The sequence below is a fragment of the Hylobates moloch genome, unplaced genomic scaffold (assembly GCF_009828535.3).
Source record: "Hylobates moloch isolate HMO894 unplaced genomic scaffold, HMol_V3 SCAFFOLD_8, whole genome shotgun sequence".
In the NCBI taxonomy this organism is placed as follows: Eukaryota; Metazoa; Chordata; class Mammalia; order Primates; family Hylobatidae; genus Hylobates; species Hylobates moloch.
The window spans coordinates 42915898-42937853 of NW_026652283.1; the positions used below are offsets into that span (position 1 = coordinate 42915898).

The 21956-nt window shown below is 38.3% G+C and overlaps 1 protein-coding gene across 12 annotated transcripts in view; it reads right to left on the reverse strand.

Moving 5' to 3' along the window:
• SCMH1 (Scm polycomb group protein homolog 1) overlaps nt 1–21956 on the reverse strand; it is a 213033-nt gene that overhangs the window by 112862 nt on the left and 78215 nt on the right. For 5 of the 12 annotated variants that reach the window (XM_032160455.2, XM_032160453.2, XM_032160445.2 and 2 more), the window contains exons 3-5: nt 15944–16012; nt 15466–15489; nt 6274–6344 (exon numbers count right to left, since the gene is read on the reverse strand). In XM_032160455.2, the coding sequence (XP_032016346.1) occupies nt 6274–6344; nt 15466–15489; nt 15944–16012 (164 nt within the window). Of the gene's footprint in view, nt 1–6273; nt 6345–7259; nt 7403–13590; nt 13774–14318; nt 14526–15465; nt 15490–15943; nt 16013–21956 lie in introns of all 12 variants that reach the window. The other 7 variants (XM_058442485.1, XM_032160444.2, XM_058442484.1 and 4 more) reach the window with 6 other exon arrangements.

The following is a 21956-nucleotide window of genomic DNA, read 5'->3' on the forward strand; positions in this document are numbered from 1 at the left end:
GATGTCTTAAGTACTGTAGCTTTGTAGTAAGTTTTGAAATCAGGAAATGTGAATCCTTCAGCTTTGTTCTCTCTTTTCAAGATTGCTATGGCTATTCTGGGTCTCTTGTAAGAATTTTAGAACGAATTTGTCAATTTCTGCAAAAAAGGCAGCTGGGATTTTGACAGAGACTGTGTTGAATCTACAGATCAATTTGGAAGATAATGCTGTCAGTTATGTGATTTGCAAATATAGTCATGTTCCGCATAATGACGTCTGGTCAAAAACAGACTATGTATAGATTGTGGTCCCATAAGACTACAATGGAGCTAAAAAATTCCTGTATCCTAGCTATATTGCAGCTGTCTTAAGGTCCTAGAGCAACACATTACTCACATTTGTGGTGATGCTGGTGTAAGAAAACCTACTGTGCTGCCAACTGTATAAAAGTATAGCACATACAATTACGTACAGTACATAATACTTGATAACAATTGACTATGTTACTGGTTTATGTGTTTACTATATATTTTTAATCATTATTTCAGAGTGTATTCTTTATACGAAAATAAAAGTTAACTAAAAAATAGCCTCAGGCAGCTCCTTCAGGAGGTATTCCAGAAGAAGGCATTGTTACCATAGGAGATTACAGCTCCATTCATGCATGTAACTGCCCCTGAAGACCTTCCAGTAGGCTCAGAAGTAGAAGCGGAAGACAGTGATACTGATGATCCTAGAGTCTGTGTAGGCCTAGGGTAATGTATGTGTTTGTCTTAAGTTTTTTAACAAAAAGAGTTTAAAAGGTAAAATAAAATTAAAAATTATTTTTCTACAGCTATACAATGTGTTTTAAGCTAAGTATTACTACAAGAGTCAAAAAAGTTAAAAAAAATTAAGTTTATAAAGTGAAAAATTTACAGTAAGCTAAGGTTAACTCCTTATTGAAGAAAGAAAAATTTTTAAATAAATTTAGTGTAGCCTGGGTGTACAGCATTTATAATGTTGACAGTGGTACGCAGTTCACCACTTACTGACTCACCCAGAGCAATTTCTGGTCCTCCAAGCTCCATTCATGGTAAGTGCCTGATATGGGTGTACAAGTTTTAATATACCTTTTATACCATATTTTTTTTTTTACTGTACCTTTTCCATGTTTAGATATGTTTACATAGATGAATACCATTGTGTTACAACTACCTACAGTATTCAGTACAGTAATATGCTGGACAGTTTTGTAGCCTAGGAAGAATAGGTTATAGTCTAGGTGTGTGTAGTAGGCTATAGCATCCAGGTTTGTGCAAGTATATTCTATGTTCGCACGACGATGAAACTGCTTAACAATTCATTTCTCAGAGCATATCCCTATCGTTAAGCAATGCAAAACTATTCTCTCATAATCTGTGACTGTATTTTTGTTCTCTTACCAGTATCTTTTGAAGAGCAGAAGTTCTTAATTTTGACAAAGTCCACTCTATTTTTTTAATGAATCAAAATTTTGGTCAGGCATCTTATAAGGTTTTCTTTATATAAATTTTGCGTATTTGTTAGTTCCTCCCCCGCCCCACCCAAAGTAGTTGAACCATTCTGCATTTTCACCAGCAGCATATGAAAGTTCCATTTGTTCTACATCTTTACCACTATTTAATGTGGTCAGCCTTTTGAAAATCAGAGCCATTTAAATATGTATAGTGATAGCTTACTAATCACTTTTAGTTTGTATTTCCCTAATGAAATAATGGTATTGAGCATCTCTATTCATGTACTCATTTGCCCTGTATACATTTTCCTTGGTGTTTGTTCTAATCTTTCAACCCAGATCCCTTTTATTTCTTTTTCTGGCCCATTTGCATTGGTAATACAATACTGAATAAAAGTGGCAAGAGCAGATATCCTTGTCTTGTTCCTGATCTTAAGGGGAAAGCATTTAGTCTTTCACCATTAAGTATGATATTATTTGTAGACTATTAATAAATGCCCTCTAGAGTTTAGGACTTAGAAAGTTCCCTTCTATTTCTAGTTTGGTGAGAGTTTTTATTTAGTAATGGACATTTAATTTTGTGAAATGCATGCACTTGGAAAGAATGTATATCTACATATGTTGGACAGTATTCTATATATGTCAGTTAGGTCAAGTTAGTTCATAGTGTTGTTCAAATCCACTATATATTTGCTGATTTTTTTTCTCTACTTGTTCTTTTATTACACAGAGAGGAGTATTAAAAGTCTGACTATAGATAATTTTGGATTTATCTATTTCTCCTAATAGTTCTATTGGTTTTTGCTTCATGTCGGGATTGTCTGATTCCTTTATCATTATAAAATTAATTTCCTTAACCCTGTTAGTATTATTTGAAGTGTACTTTGATATTAATATAGCCATTTCAGCTTTATTATAGCTAATGTCAGCATGGTATATCACCTTCATACATTTACTTTTAACCTATTTAAAGCATAATTTTTCCAATCATAGCAAGCTCAATAGTAAAGAAACAGAAAAAAAGTGTAAGTTTTTGAAGGCAGTATATAATTGGGTTTTGCTTTTTATCCAATGTGCCAATTTCCGCTTTTTAACATTTAAACCATTTACATTTGATTATTGATATAGCTGGGTTTAAATAAAACATTTTGCTATTTTTTCCCATTATTCTAGTGGTTGCATTAGAGTTTATAGTACAAACATCTTTAACTTACCACAGTCTATCTTATCAAGTAAGATAGTACTACTTCATGCATGAGAACCTTGTAATAGTATACTTAAGATTCCTCCCTTCCTGCCTTTGTGCTACTCTTATCATACATTTTACTTATATATGTTGTCATCCTCACAATATACCGTTATTATTATTGTCTACACAATTGTCTTTTACACAGATTTAAATAAGAAAACATCTTATATATCTATCATTATAATGACAATTTCCAGTGACCTTCATTTCTTTGTATAGATCTGTTATTTCATTTGATATCATTTTCTTTCTGCTTGATGAACCTCTTTTAACATTTCTTGAGGTGTGAGTCTGTGAGTGATGAATTCCTTCAGCTTTTGTAAATCTGAAAATATCTTTATTTCACTTTTGTGTTTGAAAGACATTTTTGCTGGCTGCACTAGTCCAGGTTGACAGGTTTTTGTTTTCTTTTAGTACTTTCAAGGTGTTGTTCAATTTTGTTCTTGCTTATGTTGTTTCTGACAAGAAATATAATTCTTACATTAGTTATCCTATATATAAAGTGTCTTTTTTCTCTGGCTGCTGTTGAGTTTTCTCTATCAATGGTTTTGTGCAATTTGATTATGATATGCCTCAGAGTAGTTTTCTTCTTTTTATTTTTGGGATTCCTTGAATTTCTTGACTCTGTGGACCTATAGTTAGTTAGTTTGTTTGTTTGTTTATTTATTTATTTATTTATTTATTTATTTACAGAGTCTCGCTCTGTCGCCCAGGCTGGAGTGCAGTGGCACGATCTTTATTTATTTATTTATTTATTTACAGAGTCTCGCTCTGTCGCCCAGGCTGGAGTGCAGTGGCACGATCTCAGCTCACTGCAAGCTCTGCCTCCTGGGTTCATAAAATTCTCCTGCCTCAGCCTCCTGAGTAGCTGGGACTACAGGCGCCACCACCATGCCCGGCTAATTTGTTTGTATTTTTAGTAGAGATGGGGTTTCACTGTGTTAGCCAGGATGGTCTTAATCTCCTGACCTCAAGATCTGCCCACCTCGGCCTCCTAAAGTGCTGGGATTACAGGCCTGAGACACCGTGCCCAGCTGTTATTTTTAATTTTGGAAAAATTTTAGATATTATTTCTTCAAATATTTTTTCTATCCCCCATCACTTCTCTCCTCGGGGACTCCAATTACACATCTATTTGGTCACATGAAGTTATCCCATAGTTCACTGGTGCTCTTCTCATTTTTTCTAAATTCCTTTTTCTCTTTGTGTTTCATTTTGAATAGTTTCTATTGTTATGTTTTCAAGTTTACTAATTTCTTCTGACATTAATCCAGTCTAGTGTATTTTTCATTTCCCACATAGTAGCCCAGTGAGTCTTTTTAATATCTTCCATGTCTCTGCTTAATATCTGAATATAACAAATGTATTAAAATAATTATTTTAATGTGTTTGTCTGCTATTCTATGATCTGTGTAGAGTCTGAGTCAGTTTCAATCAATTATTCTCTAGATTACTGGTTGCATTTTCCTGCCTCTTTGCATGCCTGGTAGTCTCTGATTGAAAGTTAGATCTGGTGAATTTTACCTGTTGAGTATTGGATATTCTTGCATTCCTATAAATCTTCTTGGGCTTTGTTCCTTGATGCAGTTAAGTTATTTGTAAAATAGTTTGATCCTCTTGAGTTTTACCTTTATGATTTGTCAGGCTGGACTGAAGCAATGCTCAGGCTAAGGTTAATTATTTTCCAATATGAGCAACACCTTCCTGAGTATTATACCCAGTGCCCAATCAATTATGAGATGTTCTAGTCTAGCTGGTGAGATCAGGAACTATTGTGTGAGTGCCAGGTTCTATTCCTTTGAATCCTTTCAGATAGTTTTTTCCTTTGGCCTTAGGTAGTTTTCTCATATGCATGTATAAAATGGTAGTCTTTTCCTGGACCCTCTGAAGATTGCTGTGGTTTTCATTGTGTGCAGCTTTCTCCTCTCTGACACTCTGTCCTATAAATTCTAGCCACCTTGGTTTCTCCGGACTCACATTTTTTTTTCTTTCATTTCCTCCAATTAGGCAATCTGCTGGGCTCAACACGAGTTCCCTTTCCCTGGGCCATGGTCTGGAAACTGTTAAGACAGTAAGCTAGAAAAATCATAGAGGCAGCTCAACTCATTTGTTTTCTCTCTCTCAGAGATCACTGTTTGGCTGCTTGATTTTTAGTGACTTAAAAACCGTTGTTGGATAGGCCCAGTGGCTCACACCTGTAATCCCAGCACTTCGGGAGGCCAAGGTGGGTGGATCACCTGAAATCAGGAGCTGGAGACCAGCCTGGCCAACATAATGAGACCCTGTCTCTACTAAAAGTACAAAAATTAGCCAGGCATGTTGGTGTGCACCTGTAGTCCCAGCTACTCGGGAGGCTGAGGCAGGAGAATCACCTGGAGCCGGGAGGCAGAAGTTGCAGTGAGGCAAGATCAAGACACCGCACTCCAGCCTGGGTGACAGAGCAAGATTCTGGCTCAAAACAAAACAAACCAAACCATTATTAACATATGTTGTCTTTTTAAAAAAATTGTTTCAGGTGGAAGTATAAATTCAGTCCCTTTTATTTCAAATGAGCAGAAGTCCTGAATTTGTATTTCTACTTAGAAAACACACAAAATTCTATGGCCGGGCACGGTGGCTCACGCTTGTAATCTCAGCACTTTGGGAGGCCAAGGTGGGCGGATCATGAGGTCAGGAGATCGAGACCATCCTGGCTAACACGGTGAAACCCCGTCTCTATTAAAAATACAAAACAATTAGCCAGGCATGGTGGCGGGTGCCTGTAGTCCCAGCTACTCGGGAGGCTGAGGCAGGAGAATGGTATGAATCCGGGAGGCGGAGCTTGCATTGAGCCAAGATCATGCCACTGCACTCCAGTCTGGGCGACAGAGCAAGACTCCATCTCAAAAAAAAAAAAAAAAAAAGAAAAAGAAAAGAAAACAGACAAAATTCAAACTCAACCTGAAATGTTGACAGTTTCAGGAAATAACGCTTGAGTACTAAAGGAAAGGATTGTAGGTAACTTCCTGATGTTTAATTTTGTTTAGCACTGAACACTTCTTTGCTTACCAGCCATATCATACACTGACACAGTCAATACCATCTGTGCATTGTCTGGGTTACTTAATCCTTCTGGGAAACTCTGGATGACCTCTGATGAGCTCCTGAAATGCTTCACAGTGGGACTCAGTGTCAACGTTCTTGTAGAAAGGTAAGATTGTGACAGGAGTGCTGAGTACAGAGAAAGAAATACTGCTCCATTTTCAACAATGTCTATGGACTATAACTCTCTTTCCTATCTGAATTAAGAGCTCTAGTAAAAATTAGCAGTTGTTTTCAGTAACACAGAATATCCTCAAGGAGGTAAAGAAGGAGGCAAGGGTGTTACTTGGGATGAAGGTGGAAAGAATGTCTGCTGCCAAAACTCAGTGACCAAATTTCACTTCTTGAGCTGTGTTCTTCCCATAGAAGTTTATTCTGGGGCCCTCAGGTAAGAAGCCCAAGGGCTTCCACCTCCTCTTTTGATTGTCTAAAAACCATAAAAAAATGACTTATCTTCCACCTACTAAAGATGTTGAAAATCAATTACCTGCTTGAAGCAATGGACAGGCGCTGGGACTGAACATGTTTCTTTTAGGTATTTGTCCCAGGTAAAATGACCTGTAAAGGAAATAGAAATCTATATCACAGTCAACTTCCTAAAAAAAAAGTTTTCAGGGTATAATCTACACTGAACAGTAAGCTATTTGTAGACTGGTTTTGAGCATAAAAAACATATTTTTTTTTTCCTGTTTGAGCTCAAAGGAGTATTAAGGGGAAGAATCTAAGTGACCTGAGCGGATGTTTTAGATTCATGTTTTAAAATAATGGTCTAAAGATGGCTTAGGGTGTTCTTTATGTTGGTTCCTAAAGTGATCCAAAATGCCAAAGCAAGATATACTAGTACTTCAAAGAAGTGACCAGGAAGCTCATGGAAAACAGAATAGAAGAGGCAGAAAGTGGGTGGGGAGATTCCTTTTGAACAATCTGACTCTTGGAAAGGTCCCTCAACGTTGTCAAGTGGCAGCTTTTAACACCCAATATGGTTGGATTCCAGCATCTCAGCTCAGGAAGAATGAAGAAAAGGCTGTCTAGACACAAGGGGCGAGATGATTTGAGGGGAGGGGAAGCCAGATGAGTGAGATTATAGTTGAATCCTCACTCTAAAAACTGGCTCTCTCTTACCTACCCCCACTGCACCCCCATCCTAGCCACAGCTGTGTTGCTCTGGGGTGCGAAGTGACAAAGATCTGTTAATTTAGAGCAAAGTAGGACCTGGGAGGCATGTCTGATGATAGTAAATAAGAACAAGCTGGGGAGTCTGTAGAATCTTTTACCCTCTTGAACTGGCCTTACAGCCTCTAAAAGTCTGAAGAACACTGTCCTAGATAAACAATCTTCAAGGTGACACTGTGCTGGGGCAAGGGAAAACATCTTAAGGCAGGACATTAGATACAGATCTCATTGGATCACTAAAGATTATCAAATTCTTTATTTAAAGGTTAAACCAATTACCAGTCTCCCCCTAATACCCACCTAGAGGTGACCCCATGATGGAGCAGGGAAGGTCCCAGAGAATCTCACAAGCTAAAACACTGTAGCAAACCAGCATTTCTTGAAGTTTCCTCTGTAGTGGAGCAGCACAGAGCCCCTTTGGGCCATGCAAAAAGCACTAGATGCTGGGAATAAAAATGAGTCACTGAATAATGAAATCTAAATCACTCCAAAGATGATGCCAAGACTTTACACTCTATTTATTTTATAGCTTCTGTTTTATAACTGGTTCCTTTCCCACTACCCTTAACTAAGCCAAATAGATTTGGCCAGAAATCACAGTCAGTTCTGAACTATTTCATGAACTGGCTGATGATTAATCATCATGACTAGACAGTTAGTCCATAGGGCAAATAAGATGACTATTTTCTGAAGTCAAGGTTTAAAGACGTTATCAGAATTTAATGAAGAGTTTGCTTCTAGTTGACAGGGCCCTAAAGCAAGGACTGAATACATTTCATCACTGTTTGCTGTTAGAAAAATAAAACATTACAATTTATTATTCCATCTTTACAAATGAAAGATTAAATCAAATAGTAAGTTTTGGATTTCCCTGGATTGAGAATCTTCAACTCTGGCATCTAGAGCAGCACTGTCCAATAAAACTTTCTGTGCTGACTAAAATGTTCTGTATCTGTGCTAGCCAATAAGGCAGCCACTAGCCACATAACTATTGGACACATGAAATGTGGGTAGAGTAAGAAACTAAATTTTTTAAATTTTAATTAACTTAAATTTAAATCCCCACATGTAGCTAATAGTTACTGTATTAGGAAGCACAGATCAAGAGTTTTGGCCAGTCTTGGGTAACTGCTTATATTAGCTTAAGTTCTGACTAAAAGCACCCAAGAGACTTTGGTCTTAAGAATAATGGTAGCATCAGGGGTACCACAACAATTAGGGTATTAATTATAGTTCTCCATTATACATATCAACCATGGTAATCAATCCCTATTCTGTAATGTACACAGGCTAGAAACCTCAGCCCTTTTACCACTTAGGAAACACTCTATCACTAACTGGATGAAAAGGAACCTCTGTTTAAAGTAGTTCACCCACTGTGATGGCTGACTGGCTTGAACCATACCTAGATGGTATTTTCCTTTTATTTGACTTGTTGGGCTACCTAAGGCTTAGTTCCTTATTATCAGGTGAATTGCAAAATAAGATAATTTTTATGACTTAGTAAGAATGTTTGGACACCTATTGTAATGCCCATGATGGAGCCAGACATAATATTCTGCCATATCTCCAAGCACTAAAGTAACCACAAAAGAAATAGGACAGGCACCAAGGTACAGATCCAGAGTTAGCAAGCTTTCTGTTAAGGACAATAAAAATTTTATGCTTTCTAGGCCATACAGTCTATGTCATAGCTACTCAGCTCCACCACTCCAGTGTGAAAGCAGCCACAGACAATATGTGTGCATAAATTAGCATGGCTGTTCCACTCAAACTTTATTTACACAAACAGGCAGAGGGCTGGATTTGACCTCCCAATAGTAGTTTGCCAGACCTCCGGTATAAATCATTGACTCTCAAGTGATACTTATAGTCTCATTTCCTTAAACAAAGTTCTGGGCCTCACCTTCAGAAGTTCTCATTCAGTAGGCTCCAAGTGTGGCCTGAGAATATGTATTTTCCAAAGCTCCCTAGGTAATTCGGATTAACATCTAAGAACTACTACTGGTGTAGTTTAAATAATGTAATATTGGGAGTCTGAAGATGTTGGTAAAAGTCTTGTTTCTACAGCTAACTATCTCGGGTAAATTACTTAATCCTTCCAAGCCTCAGTTTACTCATCTGAAAGATGAAGACAATATCTGTCTTACAAGATTGTATATAGAGTCTTCATTCAATAAATATTTAAACTTCTCCAAGTACAAAGAACTGTGTTAAATGTTAGGGGAACAAGGTACGACATGATTTCTCAATTCATGGAGCTTTCAGTCTAGAGATAAACAGAGACATTAATGAACATAACACAAATACTCTGTTATGATAATGATAAATTAAAGTTAACGAGGTAGTACAGGTTGTGTTGAGAATGCAGAACATGAAAATCTCATTCATGCTTGGGCTCAGAGATTATTGCGAAGATTAATATTATTAACTAACATAGGTATAATGTTTTATAATTTAAACATATATAATTTGAGTGTTTTCAATTATTCCAACATTATAATTCAAAATTATAACTCAAAATATTCAAACAGTATAATTTGAATGTTTTCAATTATTCATTCAACAGGTATTTATTAACTATCCTCTATGTGCCAGGCAATATGACAGGGGTCCCTGCCCTCATTTACATGCTGGTATATGATGAGACACAACTAGCACATAAACAATAAATAAACAAGGCAGTAAGTGAAAAGAACTTGAAGGGAATAAAATGAGGTGGATGTGATAGAGACTGAGAGCTATCTTAGTAAAGTTATGGACAGATACTCTTCAGAGGGTATGTCTAAGCTAAGACTTTACAGATGAGAAAAAGTCAGCCATCTCATTTACTAAGTAATGCTTATAAAAGTGTTTTTATAAACTCTGATGCATACTACATGATAGTTACATTTATTATTAAAAAAGAAAAAAAGGTCCCTGCCCTGAAGGGACTTAAAAATGGCATTAAAGTACCTTGGCCCATAAAATAGGGGCACAAGAGGTCGCCTAGTTAAATGCATGAATCACCTTCTCTAATATTCATTCATTCAGCAAATATTTACTAAATACTTAGTATATGTTAAGCCTGGTTCTAGACACTGGTGATATATAGCAAAATACAATACAGCCAAAGTCTGCCCACATGGACCTTACATTCTAAGGGGAAAGAGAGACAATAAACAAACAAACAAACAAATATGTCAGCTGGTCCAGAGGGTAACAGAGACACCACATTAATTATACAATTCCTGGCTATTTTGAAATTTAAAAAAATAAAAGTAAGAGGTAAAGAAGGTGTGCTATTTTAGCCAGGGCAGTCAAAAAAAAATCCTGATAAGGTGATATAAAAGTTGAGATTTGGGCCGGGCGCAGTGGCTCACTCCTGTAATCCCAGCACTTTGGGAGGCTGAGGCGGGCGGATCACCTGAGGTCAGGAGTTCAAGACCAGCCTGGCCAACATGGTGAAACCTCGTCTCTACTAAAAGAAATACAAAAATTAGCTGGGCGTGGTGGCAGGCACCTATAATCCCAGCTACTCGGGAGGCTAAGGCAGGAGAACTGCTTGAACCCAGGAGGTGGAGGTTGCAATGAGCTGAGATCGCGCCACTGCACTCTAGCCTAGGTGACAGAGTGAGACTCCGTCTCAAAAAAAAAAAAAAAAGGCTGAGATTTGAATGGTCCTTCCAGCCTCTGCTTAAATACTTCCAGTCATGGGACACTCATTATTTAGCTATTTAGCTATTACTCAACAGTACAAATGGACACACCACTCTTTATAGTCAGTCAACATCTGCCTTCTAACCTCTACTGGTCCTAGATATATCTCATCTCTTTGTCCCAAATCCCTTGACTGCTCCTAATTTGACAGGCTGGCTACTCATGTCTGGCTACTGTTCTGGCCACATTCCTTTACAAGAACTCTACTTTGTTCAACCTAAATGTGAACCCAAATTCTTAAAAGCAATTAAGGATAATCAACGTCTTTAGATCAGAAATTCCACTCCACTACTACCGTATAAATAGTGTTGCATGTACCAAAATTTAAATAACAATATATTTGTTAAACGCCACTGATGGTAATTTAAGTGTCTTTATTTTTTTTGAGACGGGGTCTTGCTTTGAGTCAGTGTCAGGCTGGAGTACAGTGGTGTGAACACAGCTAATTGCAGCCTCGACCTCCTGGGCTCAAGCGATCCTCTCATCTCAGCCTCCGTAGTAGCTGGGACTACAGGTGTGTGCTACCATGCCTAGCTAATTTTTGTATTTTTTGTAGAGACAGGGCTATGCCAAGTTGCCCAGGCTGTTCTCGAACTCCTGAGCTCAAGCGATCTACCTGCCTCGGCCTCCCAAAGTGCTGGGATTACAGGCATGAGCCACAGATTTGGGATTTGTCCTAAGGGTGGGATTAATGGACAAAGAGCATGCATAGTTTAGATTTTGATACAACATATATATTGCTGAAATATCCTCTAGAAAGAACATACTGATTGTTTTTCTTAGAGACAGGGTTTCCCTATGGTGCCCAGGCTAGTTGCAAACTCCTAGGCTTGTCATCTTCCTGCTTCGGACTCCCAAAGTGCTGAGATTACAAGCATAAGCCAACTTTGTTTTTTTGTTTTTTTTTTTTTTTGAGACAAAGCCTCACTCAGATACCCAGGATGGAGTGTGGTGGCACAATCATCTCACTGTAACCCCGATCTGAACTCAAGCAACCCTCCCCGCTCAGTCTCCAGAGTAGTCGGGACTACAGGTGTGCACCACCATGCTTGGCTAATTCTTTTCTTTTTAGTAGAGACAAGGTCTCACTATATTGCCCAGAATCAATTTCTATTCCTACCAAAAGTACACAGGTGTGTTTACCACATATTTTCTAAAACTGTGTTTTAACAATTTCCATAATTTTGACAAATCTTATCAGTGAAAAAATAAAATACCATTATAATTTTATTTGCAATTCTTTGATTACTAATAAAGTCAAAGATCTCTTTGGCTTATCAGCCAGTCTGTATTTTATTTAGCCATTTTTCTGCTGAGATATTCTTTTGTTTTCTCATAGATTCTAGGAGTTCTTTGTAGATTAAGGAAAAGTCACTAGAAGAATTTTTACTTAATAGAAATAAAGCATCTAGAGAAAGTGTTCTTTTCACTATACCACAGGTCCCTCTGAAAAGACACAGACTTTCAGGCAACAGAAAGAGGCTTAGATAAGGAAGAGAAATCAGAGGTGTTTTTGAAGGTCCAGGCACATATCCTGATATGAGAAAGGTCTGGATTTGGGAGGCTTCACAGATGTAGAATCGTAATATTCAAGCTACAAAGGACCTTAGTGTTTCCTAAAACTCATGGCTTTCTTGGTCCCATATCTTTGCCCACGTTACTCACACTCAGTGACTAAAGCTTAGCAAAAATTTTACATTTTCTGTCAGAAGGGTTTGCAGAAAAGGGCTGGACAAATTCTACCATTTCCCTATCTCCTATAACATCCTGTTCACATCACATCACCATAATTATTTATGTAAGCTCTTTATGGATGGGGGCTTATATTCATTTTTAAAATCTTTACTGTTTAACACAGTGACTGAAATTTAATAGAGGCTCAATATGAGTCTCTGAGTGAATGAAAAGAAGCACACAAGTAATATTCCTATTCTTTCTTGGACTAATAAAATAATACCTGGGATATAGTTCTGAAAACTATACTTTGAGAGAGAGCAAAACTGAGTTTAAATGATTACCTAGTGATGGCAAACAGACCCAAAACCATGTCACCCGAGGACCAGGTGAAGGAACATGAACAATTAGCATGAATAAAAAAGTGAGGTCTCAGAGCCATTCCCCATCCATCCAACAAATATTTATAGTGTGTGTCAAAGCACTGTGCTGAGTGCTGGACATATAACTGTCATCAAAATATCATCTTTAACCTCACAGAGCTTCAGTCTAGTGACACACAGAGAATCTAGTGAGGGACAGAGACTAAACAGTCACCACTAAGATAATGTGATAAGTGCTACACTGGAGAGACAGAGGGTGCTACAGGAGCACCCAGAGTGCTTGTGGAAACTTTCCAAAGGAAGAAAGCTCTAGGCTTCTAAGCTAAAGTGTAAAAGGATAAGCAGGAGTCAAAGAAAAAGGAAACTCTTTTTGTTTGTTTCAGACAGAAAGAAAGGCATTATAAACGCCCAGACATGAGAAAAAGCAGTTCTAAATGCAGATCTTTTGGTATGGCTACTGGGTGGAGTTTAAAGAAAAAGTAGTTTAGAAAAAAGGTTACAGATAAAGGCAGTGTTCAGTCATTAGAGAGCCAAATATACTGTATTACTGAGAAGAGGAAGCCTTCAAGCGTTTGGGGTAAAGTCATTCTGGCTGTAGTGTAAAGAATGGGCAGGAGGGTGATAGGTCTGGAGGCAAAAAAGACTAGTTAGGAAGCTGTTTTAATAATCTAGGTGTGAGATTCAAAACTATGAAAGTGGCAGAGTGGCAATGAGAAGGCAGTCCCTAGAGCTTCTTTCTAAAAATCAGGGCCAGTAAGTGAAAAATAGGCTAACCCTGTTTCATATGGCCAGAAAGTTAGAGGGATGACTAACAGAAATTACAAAAAGAAGCAAATTTTGGACCAATAAATATGTCTAAATATGAAATGAATTACCTGAGGAGGTTCTAAGTCCTCAACAACTTGAGGAGTTCAAGATAAGACATTTTATAAAAAATTCAAAATGTTGAATTTTAAATGCTGGGCAAGGGTAGATTATTTTATGGTCTTTTCCAACGTTGAGATTCCACAGATCTACTGAATTTTATTTCAGTTTGCTATTTGGAGCTGCTCCTTATGCTAGATGGTAAAAATGAAATATGCAGGATTAACTTACATCAGAGGATATGCCTATGCAACCAATGCTCTAGGAAAAATACACTTTCAAATTTTAACATCTTTTAGTAACTGATATACTCTATGTTAAATTGCGTACCCACATTTCACAACTCCCCATCAACAATTTACAATATGCCTTAAGCTGTCACTGAGCTACAACTGTTATTATCATTCATATTAGCAACAAAACCAAAAACAACAGCAGCTATCAGTGTCTTCCATTTGCCTGTACCATGCCAGACTATGTTCATTATCTCCTGTGTTCATTATAACCTGCAAAGTAGGTTTCATTCCCATTTTAAAGATGAGGAAATAGGCTTAGAAAGATTAAGTAATTTGCCTGAAGTCACAAAACTGGTAAGTGGGAATAGGAATTTGAACCAAGGCCTGTCTGACTCCTATGTCCATGTTTTTTCTACCACACATCAGTACCTTAAAAAGCTTGAGGAAAGTTTTAAAGAATAATAAAAAATAACTATCATTTATCAAGTGCCAGGCACCTTTACCTGCATTATTTCATTTCATTCATTTCTTCAGCTCACATTCATAGAATGCTTCACTTCAAAGAATGTCAGAAGATTTGACTTAGAGTAAAGTCTGAGTATAGCCGCTGAACAGAATGAAAATCATAATAATCCTCCAAAGTTGAAAAGTATTTGAGAGTTTTTAAGATGTTTTCACATCCATTAGCTCATGTAATCTTCTTTACAACCCTGTGAAGTAGGCAGAATGGGATTATTATCCCCATTTTACAAATAAGAAAACTAAGGATCAGAGTCACAAAGTTACTAAGTGGCAGAACTGGCTCTCAAAAAGCCTAGGAGTTCTGACTCCTAGTCTAGTGTTCTACTACTTCATGTTATCTTCTGTGTCATTGGGCAATGGAAAGTAATATGTTGCAGGAAAGAAAGGCAAGAGGAGGCAAATAGACAATGATAATAATAGAGCTAAATAAATATCAAGTTGTAACAAAATATATCAAAATACTTGAACAAAAATTGATACAGATATCTGGATATCAAAATCTATGTAACATATAAAAGGATTTTAAAGGATTCTAAGATGTTAAGACTGATGTTTATGCAGGAACTCTGATTGAGAAGTATTAGAACTAGTTTTATTACTCAAATCTTAGTGCTGAAGTACACCAACCAGGGAGGAAAACCAAATGCAATTACTGGTCTGACTTCTTACTTGATAATATTTTAATATTTCAGTTTTTATTTGTGAATAAAGTTAGAAAATGTTTAGGTTTAGTTTCAGTTCAATTTATCTTACAAGTAATTTTTTTTGGGGAAAAATCCCACCAAACACTGATTTATGGATGGCAGGGGTTTGTTTTAGTTCTGGATTCAGTAAATTAAGATGGTACTTCCAGTTTGGTTCAGTTCCTGTTCTCCCCTATACCCTTGTAATTAACCACCTTCCCTCCCTTCTTGTTAGCTTAGTCTGTGGCCTACTGATAAGCAGGACTTGATGTGACAGCTGAGATGAAGTACATGGGATAATTAGGCAGACAAGAGCACAGGAGTCACTGGTTTCTGAGACAGAGACACAGGGAATTCTTTTCCTAGTTGGTTAAAACTGGTTATAATCTAATCCCTGGTTTACCAATTCCCCTTATTTAACAGAAACACAAGAAAAATAGCTTACCTAGCTCCAGGATGTCAGCAGCTTCTAGTAAAGAAAAAAATGTTGGAGCATAAGTTCCATACCAACATGATGGAAGGTGAAATTCTGGGGTAAAATAGGAAATTGAGCATCTGCCTAGTTCAGTTATCTTATCCTAAAAGACACTGAGATTCTTAGTAGTCATTGTGGAAGCACACCACCCGATTTTGCCTATTCCCAAGCCTAAACTTCTACAAACTATAGAAAACCAGAGAGGCTAAGCAACTGTGCCTAAAACTATGAAGCTAATTTGGGATTACCTATACTCAGAATCTAGGTTTCCTATTTCCAGCTAAAACAAAGTATATTGCTTATGACCAATACCTCTGTAAACTGCAATATTTGCTTCTGATATAACAAGTGAGTTATTTGTAAACTCAGACCTCTAACAACAAAGGTTTTATGGGAGAAGATGCCGAGTAAAATTTTTCCACACCAAATGGAGTTTTTTCCCCCTTACCTTGATATTGGGATGCAGACTCTGATAGGTGACCATATTTGTGTTTTCTAACATCATTCCAGTCTATCACTGCAGGAGGAGAGAAAAATAGTCATGTGGAAAGAAAATATAAGATTAAATACTTTTCCAATTTGGCAGTATGTATTAACAGTTTTTAATAAAGTAATCCACTTCTGAGATTCTATGCTAAGGAAAAATACTCCAAAATACAAGAAAAAGGTTTTATGTAAAAAGCCTTGGCATTGTTTATAATAACAAAAAAAGGAACACCTAAATGTTCAAAATAGAAGACTGATTAAGATTTGACAATACAAACACTTGACAAAGTATTTTGAAGCTGTTAAATTTTTAAAAGGCTAAAGAACAAATGGGAAAATGTTTATGTTATGTTATGTTATTAGGTAAAATATGGGAACAAAAATTATATTCATGGAATGATCATAATTATTTAAAACACTAAAAACAAACAGCACCCCAGTTACGGGCTCAACTATATCCTCCAAAACTTCATGCTAAGGTCCCCACTCTGCAGTACCGCAGAATGTAACTGTATTTGTGATGGCAGCGGTGGGCCATCTGGAACAGCTGCTGTCAGCATGCCGGCTGCAGCAGGGAGGCACAGCTGGGAATGCATGCTCCATGGAGCCGGTAGGAGCCTGGGAGCAGGCAGGAGTCCCGCCATTCTGGGTGCAGCTGCAGCCACCCAAACCGAGGCTGCAAACCCAGACCTCCTGCTCCATGGAACAGGCAGGAGCCATGCCGTGACAGGCACAGCTGCAGCCACCCAAATGAGGCCGCAGACCCAGGTACCCCTGCACTCTTGGGGGTCCAGCCAGGACCCCTCTGCCCTCCCAGGATCAGAAGTGCCTGTTCCCCCTGCCTGGCTTCTCCCTGCTGTTGGCACCTGCTCTGATCTTGGAGCAAAGTCAGGGTGGATTCTGGATGCTATGAATGGCAGAAGGAGGCAGATAGGTTCCTAAGCAGAAAAGGGCAGATCCCTGGTGAGGCCCACCTTCAGGCCAGGGAGGGCCTGAAGGCTGGGGCTTGAACTGCCAGTCCCGCAGACTGGAGTGGGGACTTGTGCCTTTTCCAGGCCTGCCTATGGCCACCCATAGACCAATGGGCACACACTTCCTCCCCTCTGAGGTCCATAAAAGCCCCAGGATCAGCCAGAGCAGAGCAGAGGACGAAGAGATGACTGAACAATCTACCTGGAGAAAGAAGCCACCCATTCTAGGGCGTCCTCTTTGCTGAGAGCTGCAGAGATGATGTGACAACCTGCCTGCAGAGAGGAGTCAACCACTCTAGGGCCTCCTGTCTGCAGAGCACTGCAGATGATGGGATGACCAGCTGCAGAGAGGAGCCACCCTCTCTGCTGAGAAGTGAGTGAACACTTGTTGGGAAAACCTACCTGCAGAAAGGAGCTATCCTTCCCGCTAGGGTCTGAACACTCATTGGGACACCCTGGCACTGTGAGTCTTCTCTGAGCTGTTCTATTGCTCAATACAGCTCCTCTTCATCTTGCTCACCCTCCACTTGTCTGCGTACCTCATTCTTCCTGGTTGCAGGACAAGAACTCGGGATCTGCTGAACGGCATGGCTAAAAGAGGTGCTGTAACACCAAAAGGGCTGAAATATACCCCCTGCTTGCTGCAGTTTGGGCAAAGAGAAGGAGGGAAGAGCTGCAGCCCTTTGGGGAGCCCAGACCTGGGAGCTTCCGGAGTCAGGGCTGTGACTCCCTCTTTCGGGCCCTGTGGTTCCTCCAAGCTTTTGGGCACTACTGCATTCTTTGGTGCCAGCCAGGGAAGCTGCCTGTGGTGCGCCTGGTCCAGCTGCAGCCTCACAGAGAGCTGGCACCCATGCTGGCACCTATGCTGGCACCTGGAGCTGCCCACCTTGTGGCAGGAGCTGGTGTGTCTGACTGCGCAGTAGATGGACCCCAAGCTCATTCACACACATTCCTCACCACTCCATGCCTAACTCCAGTCTCTCTTGGAGGCGTGAGATCCAGGCTGATAGCGTGAGCAGCCTGCCAGGCCAAGTGAGTGGAACGAGCCCAGTGGGCCCAAGCAAAACTCAGGCAAAGGCACTACTGGCCACAGTTTTCTGGCCAGAAAAGCAACACCCCTAGGATCCCACAATATTTGGAGAAAGGGTCTTCAAAGAGATGATTAAGTTAAAATGAGGTCACTAAGGTGGTCGCTAATTCAGCATGATTGGTGTTATCATAAGAAGAGAAAGTTTGGACACAGGTGCAGAGAAAAGACCATGTAATGAACGGAGGGAGAAGCCTCAGAAGCTAAGGAGTGAGGCCTCAGAAGAAAGAAATCAACCTTGCCAATGCCTTGATCTTAGACTTCTATCCTTCAGAATTGTGAGGAAATAAATTTCTGTTGTTTAAGCCACCTAGTCCATGATATTTGTTACAGCAGCCCTGTAACTTAAACAACTGCGGAAATTATCATTAGAAAAAAACATGTAAGTAAACACAGCAAATATAAACAACTGGTTATCTTTGGGTGGTAATACTGGGTTCCCTGACACCGTACCCACTTTCTATTTTATAATCTTATATATTTTCAAATTTTCCATAAAGAGGATACATTACTCATATAAGGAGAATATATTTTCCTTGGTTGAAAATTTAGATTCATCTACTGACCCTACTACTTTCTCACCATCAATCACCTATCACGTCTTTACCTAATTTCTTGCCCAGCTCAGACTCCATGGTCCTTCATTAACATCATTCTCTGGCAAACACTCTTAATTCCTCCTTCCCATCTCTTTTTTGTCAAACGTACCTACTAAAGGCTCAATCCTAAATCTGGTTAAATCACGTATCAACCTATACTGTGCCTACCCCAGCAGCTCACTAGTGCTGAAGAAAAACATATGCAAGCTTATTGGCCTCATTTTAAACTCATAGCTATAATTCTCAAATGCCACTTTACACCACCCAGAAATCATACCACATTTCTACACTATGTTTACTTTTCCATTTTCTAAAAAAAAAAAAATTGTATCTTTCTCTCTCTCCTCAAACTCCAAATATACTCTCTCCAACTTCACTCTTACGGGATGACTTTAATTCAGGATTCATTGAGAAAACAGAAATAAGGGTAAGACCCTTCCACTCATTTCATGACGGTAGAGACTTGATCTTGTTTAGTGGTGAATCCCCAGTATGTAGTATAGTAACAGGTGCTCACTAAATGTTTGGTGAATAAATTACCTATTCATTCATGATTTTTTCTGACTTCTCTCCTGTTACTGTGGATGAAGTGTCTCTGTTTTTATCAAAAGCCAACCCTCCATTTTAGCTGCAGGTCCCAGAGTCTCTCATCCTCTCAAAAACCTTGCAAGTATCCTCTTTATTTTTTTTTTTTTTGCTTTTATTTGTAATTGGCCAACAAAAATTTTACATATTTATGGGGTGTAAAGTGATGTTTCAATATACGTACACATTGTGGAATGATCAAACCAGAGTACAGCAATTAGTATATCCATTACTTCAAATATTTATAATTTCTTTGTGGTGAGAACATTTAAAATTCTCTCTTTAGCTATTCTGAAATATATAATACATTATTATTAACTACAGTCAATATGCTCTGCAATAGAACACCAGAACTACTCCTCCTATCTAACTATAACTTTCCACCTGTTGACCAATGTACCCCTCCCCTCCCAGCCTCTGGTTATCACCATTCTACTCTCTACTTCTCTGTAAGTTAGACTTTGTTTAGATTCTACATGTGAGATTATGTGGTATTTGTCGTTCTGTGCCTGACTTCAACATTACATCCTCTAGGTTCATCCACGTTGTCAAAAATGACAGAATTTCCTATTTTTTAAGGCAGAATGTATTCAATTGTGTATATATACCACATTTCTAAATCCATTCATATATTGATGGACACTTAAGTTAGTCCCATATCTTGGCTACTGTGAATAGTGCTGCAATGAATACAGGCATGCAGATGAAGCTATCCCTTCAACATACTGATTTCATTTCCTTTGGGGATATAGCCAGTAGTGGGATTGATGCATCATCATATGGTAATTCTATTTTCAGTGTTTTGAGGAACCTCCATCCTGTTTTTCAAAATGGCTGTACTAATTTGTGATATCCATAACAGTGTATAACGGTTCCTTTTTCTTGTAATCCTTGCCAACATTTATCTTTCATCTTTTTGATAACAGCCAACCTAACAGGTGTTGGCTATAGGGTATCTCACTGTGGTTTTCATTTGCATTTCTCTGATGATTAGAGATGTTGGACTTTTTTCATATATCTGTGGCCTATTTATATGTTTTCTTTTGAAAAATGTCTATTCAAGTCCTTTGCTTATTTTTAACAGGGCTGTTTTCTTGTTACTGAGTAGTTTGAGTTCCTAGTATATTTCGGATATTAGTCCCTTCTCCAGTGTATGATTTGCAAATATTTTCTCCCAATCTGTGTGTTGTCTCTTTACTTCATTAATTGTTTCCTTTTCTATGCAGTAGCTTTTCACTTTAATGCAATTCCATTTGTCTATTTTTGCTTTTATTGTTTATGCTTTTGGGTTCATATCAAAGAAATCTCTGTCCAGACCTCTAGCAGTTTTATAGTTTCAGTTTCATAGTTTCAAGTCTTTAATCCATTTTGAGTTGATTCTTGTATGAGGGGTGAAATAAAGATCCACTTTCATTCTTCTATATGTGGATATCCAGTTTTCCCAATACCACCTTTTGAACAGATTGTCCTTTCCTCAATGTGTGTTCCTGTCAAAAAGCAATTGACTGTAATGCATGGGTTTATTTCTGGGCTCTCTGTCCTATTTCATTGGGAGATTTGTCTGTTTTTATGCCAGCACCATGCTTTTTTGATTGCTATAGCTTTGTAATAAATTTTGCAATACAGTAGTGTGATGTCTCCAGCTTTGCTCTTTTTGGTCAAGATTGTTTGGCTATTTGGGATCTTTTGTGGCTCCACACATGAATTTTAGCATTGTTTTTTCTACTTCTGTGAAGAATGACATTAGAATTCTGATGGCAGTTGCATTAAATCTGTAGATTTCTTCTGGTGGTATAAATACTTTCACAATATTAAATTCTTCCCATCCATAAACACTGGGTATCTTTCCACTTATTTGTGATATCCTTAATTTCCTTCATCAGTGTCTTACAGTTCTCAGTGTATAGATCTTTCACTTCCTTGGTTAAAGTTACTTCTAAGTATTTTACTTAGAAGTAAGTGGTATCGTAAATGGGATTGTTTTCTTAATTTCTTTTTCAGAAAGTTCAGTTAGTGTATAGAAATGCTACTGACTTTTGTAAGTTGATTTTATATCCTGCAACTTTCCTGGATTTGTCTAATTCAAATGGTGTTTTGGTACAGTCTTTGAGATTTTCAATATGTAAGATCATGTTGTCAGCAAACAGAGACAATTTCATTTCACCCTTTCCTATTTGGATGCCTTTTATTTCTTTTTCTTGCCTAATTGCTCGGGCTAGGACTTCTGGTACTATGTTGAACAGAAGTGGTAAGAGTGGGCATCCTTGTCTTGTTCTAGATCTTATAGGAAAAGCCTTCAACTTCTTACCACTGAGTACAATGTTAGCTGTGAGCTCGTCATATATGGCCTTTATTGTGTTGAGGAACATTCCTTCTATATCTAATATATTGAGAGTTTTCATCATGAAAGGATGTTGAATTTTGTCAAATGCATTTTCTCCATCTATTCAGATGATCATGTGATTTTTGTCCTTCATTATGTTATATGGTGAATCACATTTATTCATTTACATCACATCCCAAGGGCAAATCCCACTTAATCATGGTGAATGATCCTTTTAATATACTACTGAATATGGTTTCTTAGTATTTTGTTGAAGATTTTTGCATCCATGTTCATCAGTGAGATTGGTCTGCAGTCTTCTTTTTCTTCTTACCATTCAGATGAAGGGAGATGTAGTCTTCTTCTCTTGTCGTATCTTCATCTGGCTTTGGTATCAAGGTACTGCTAGC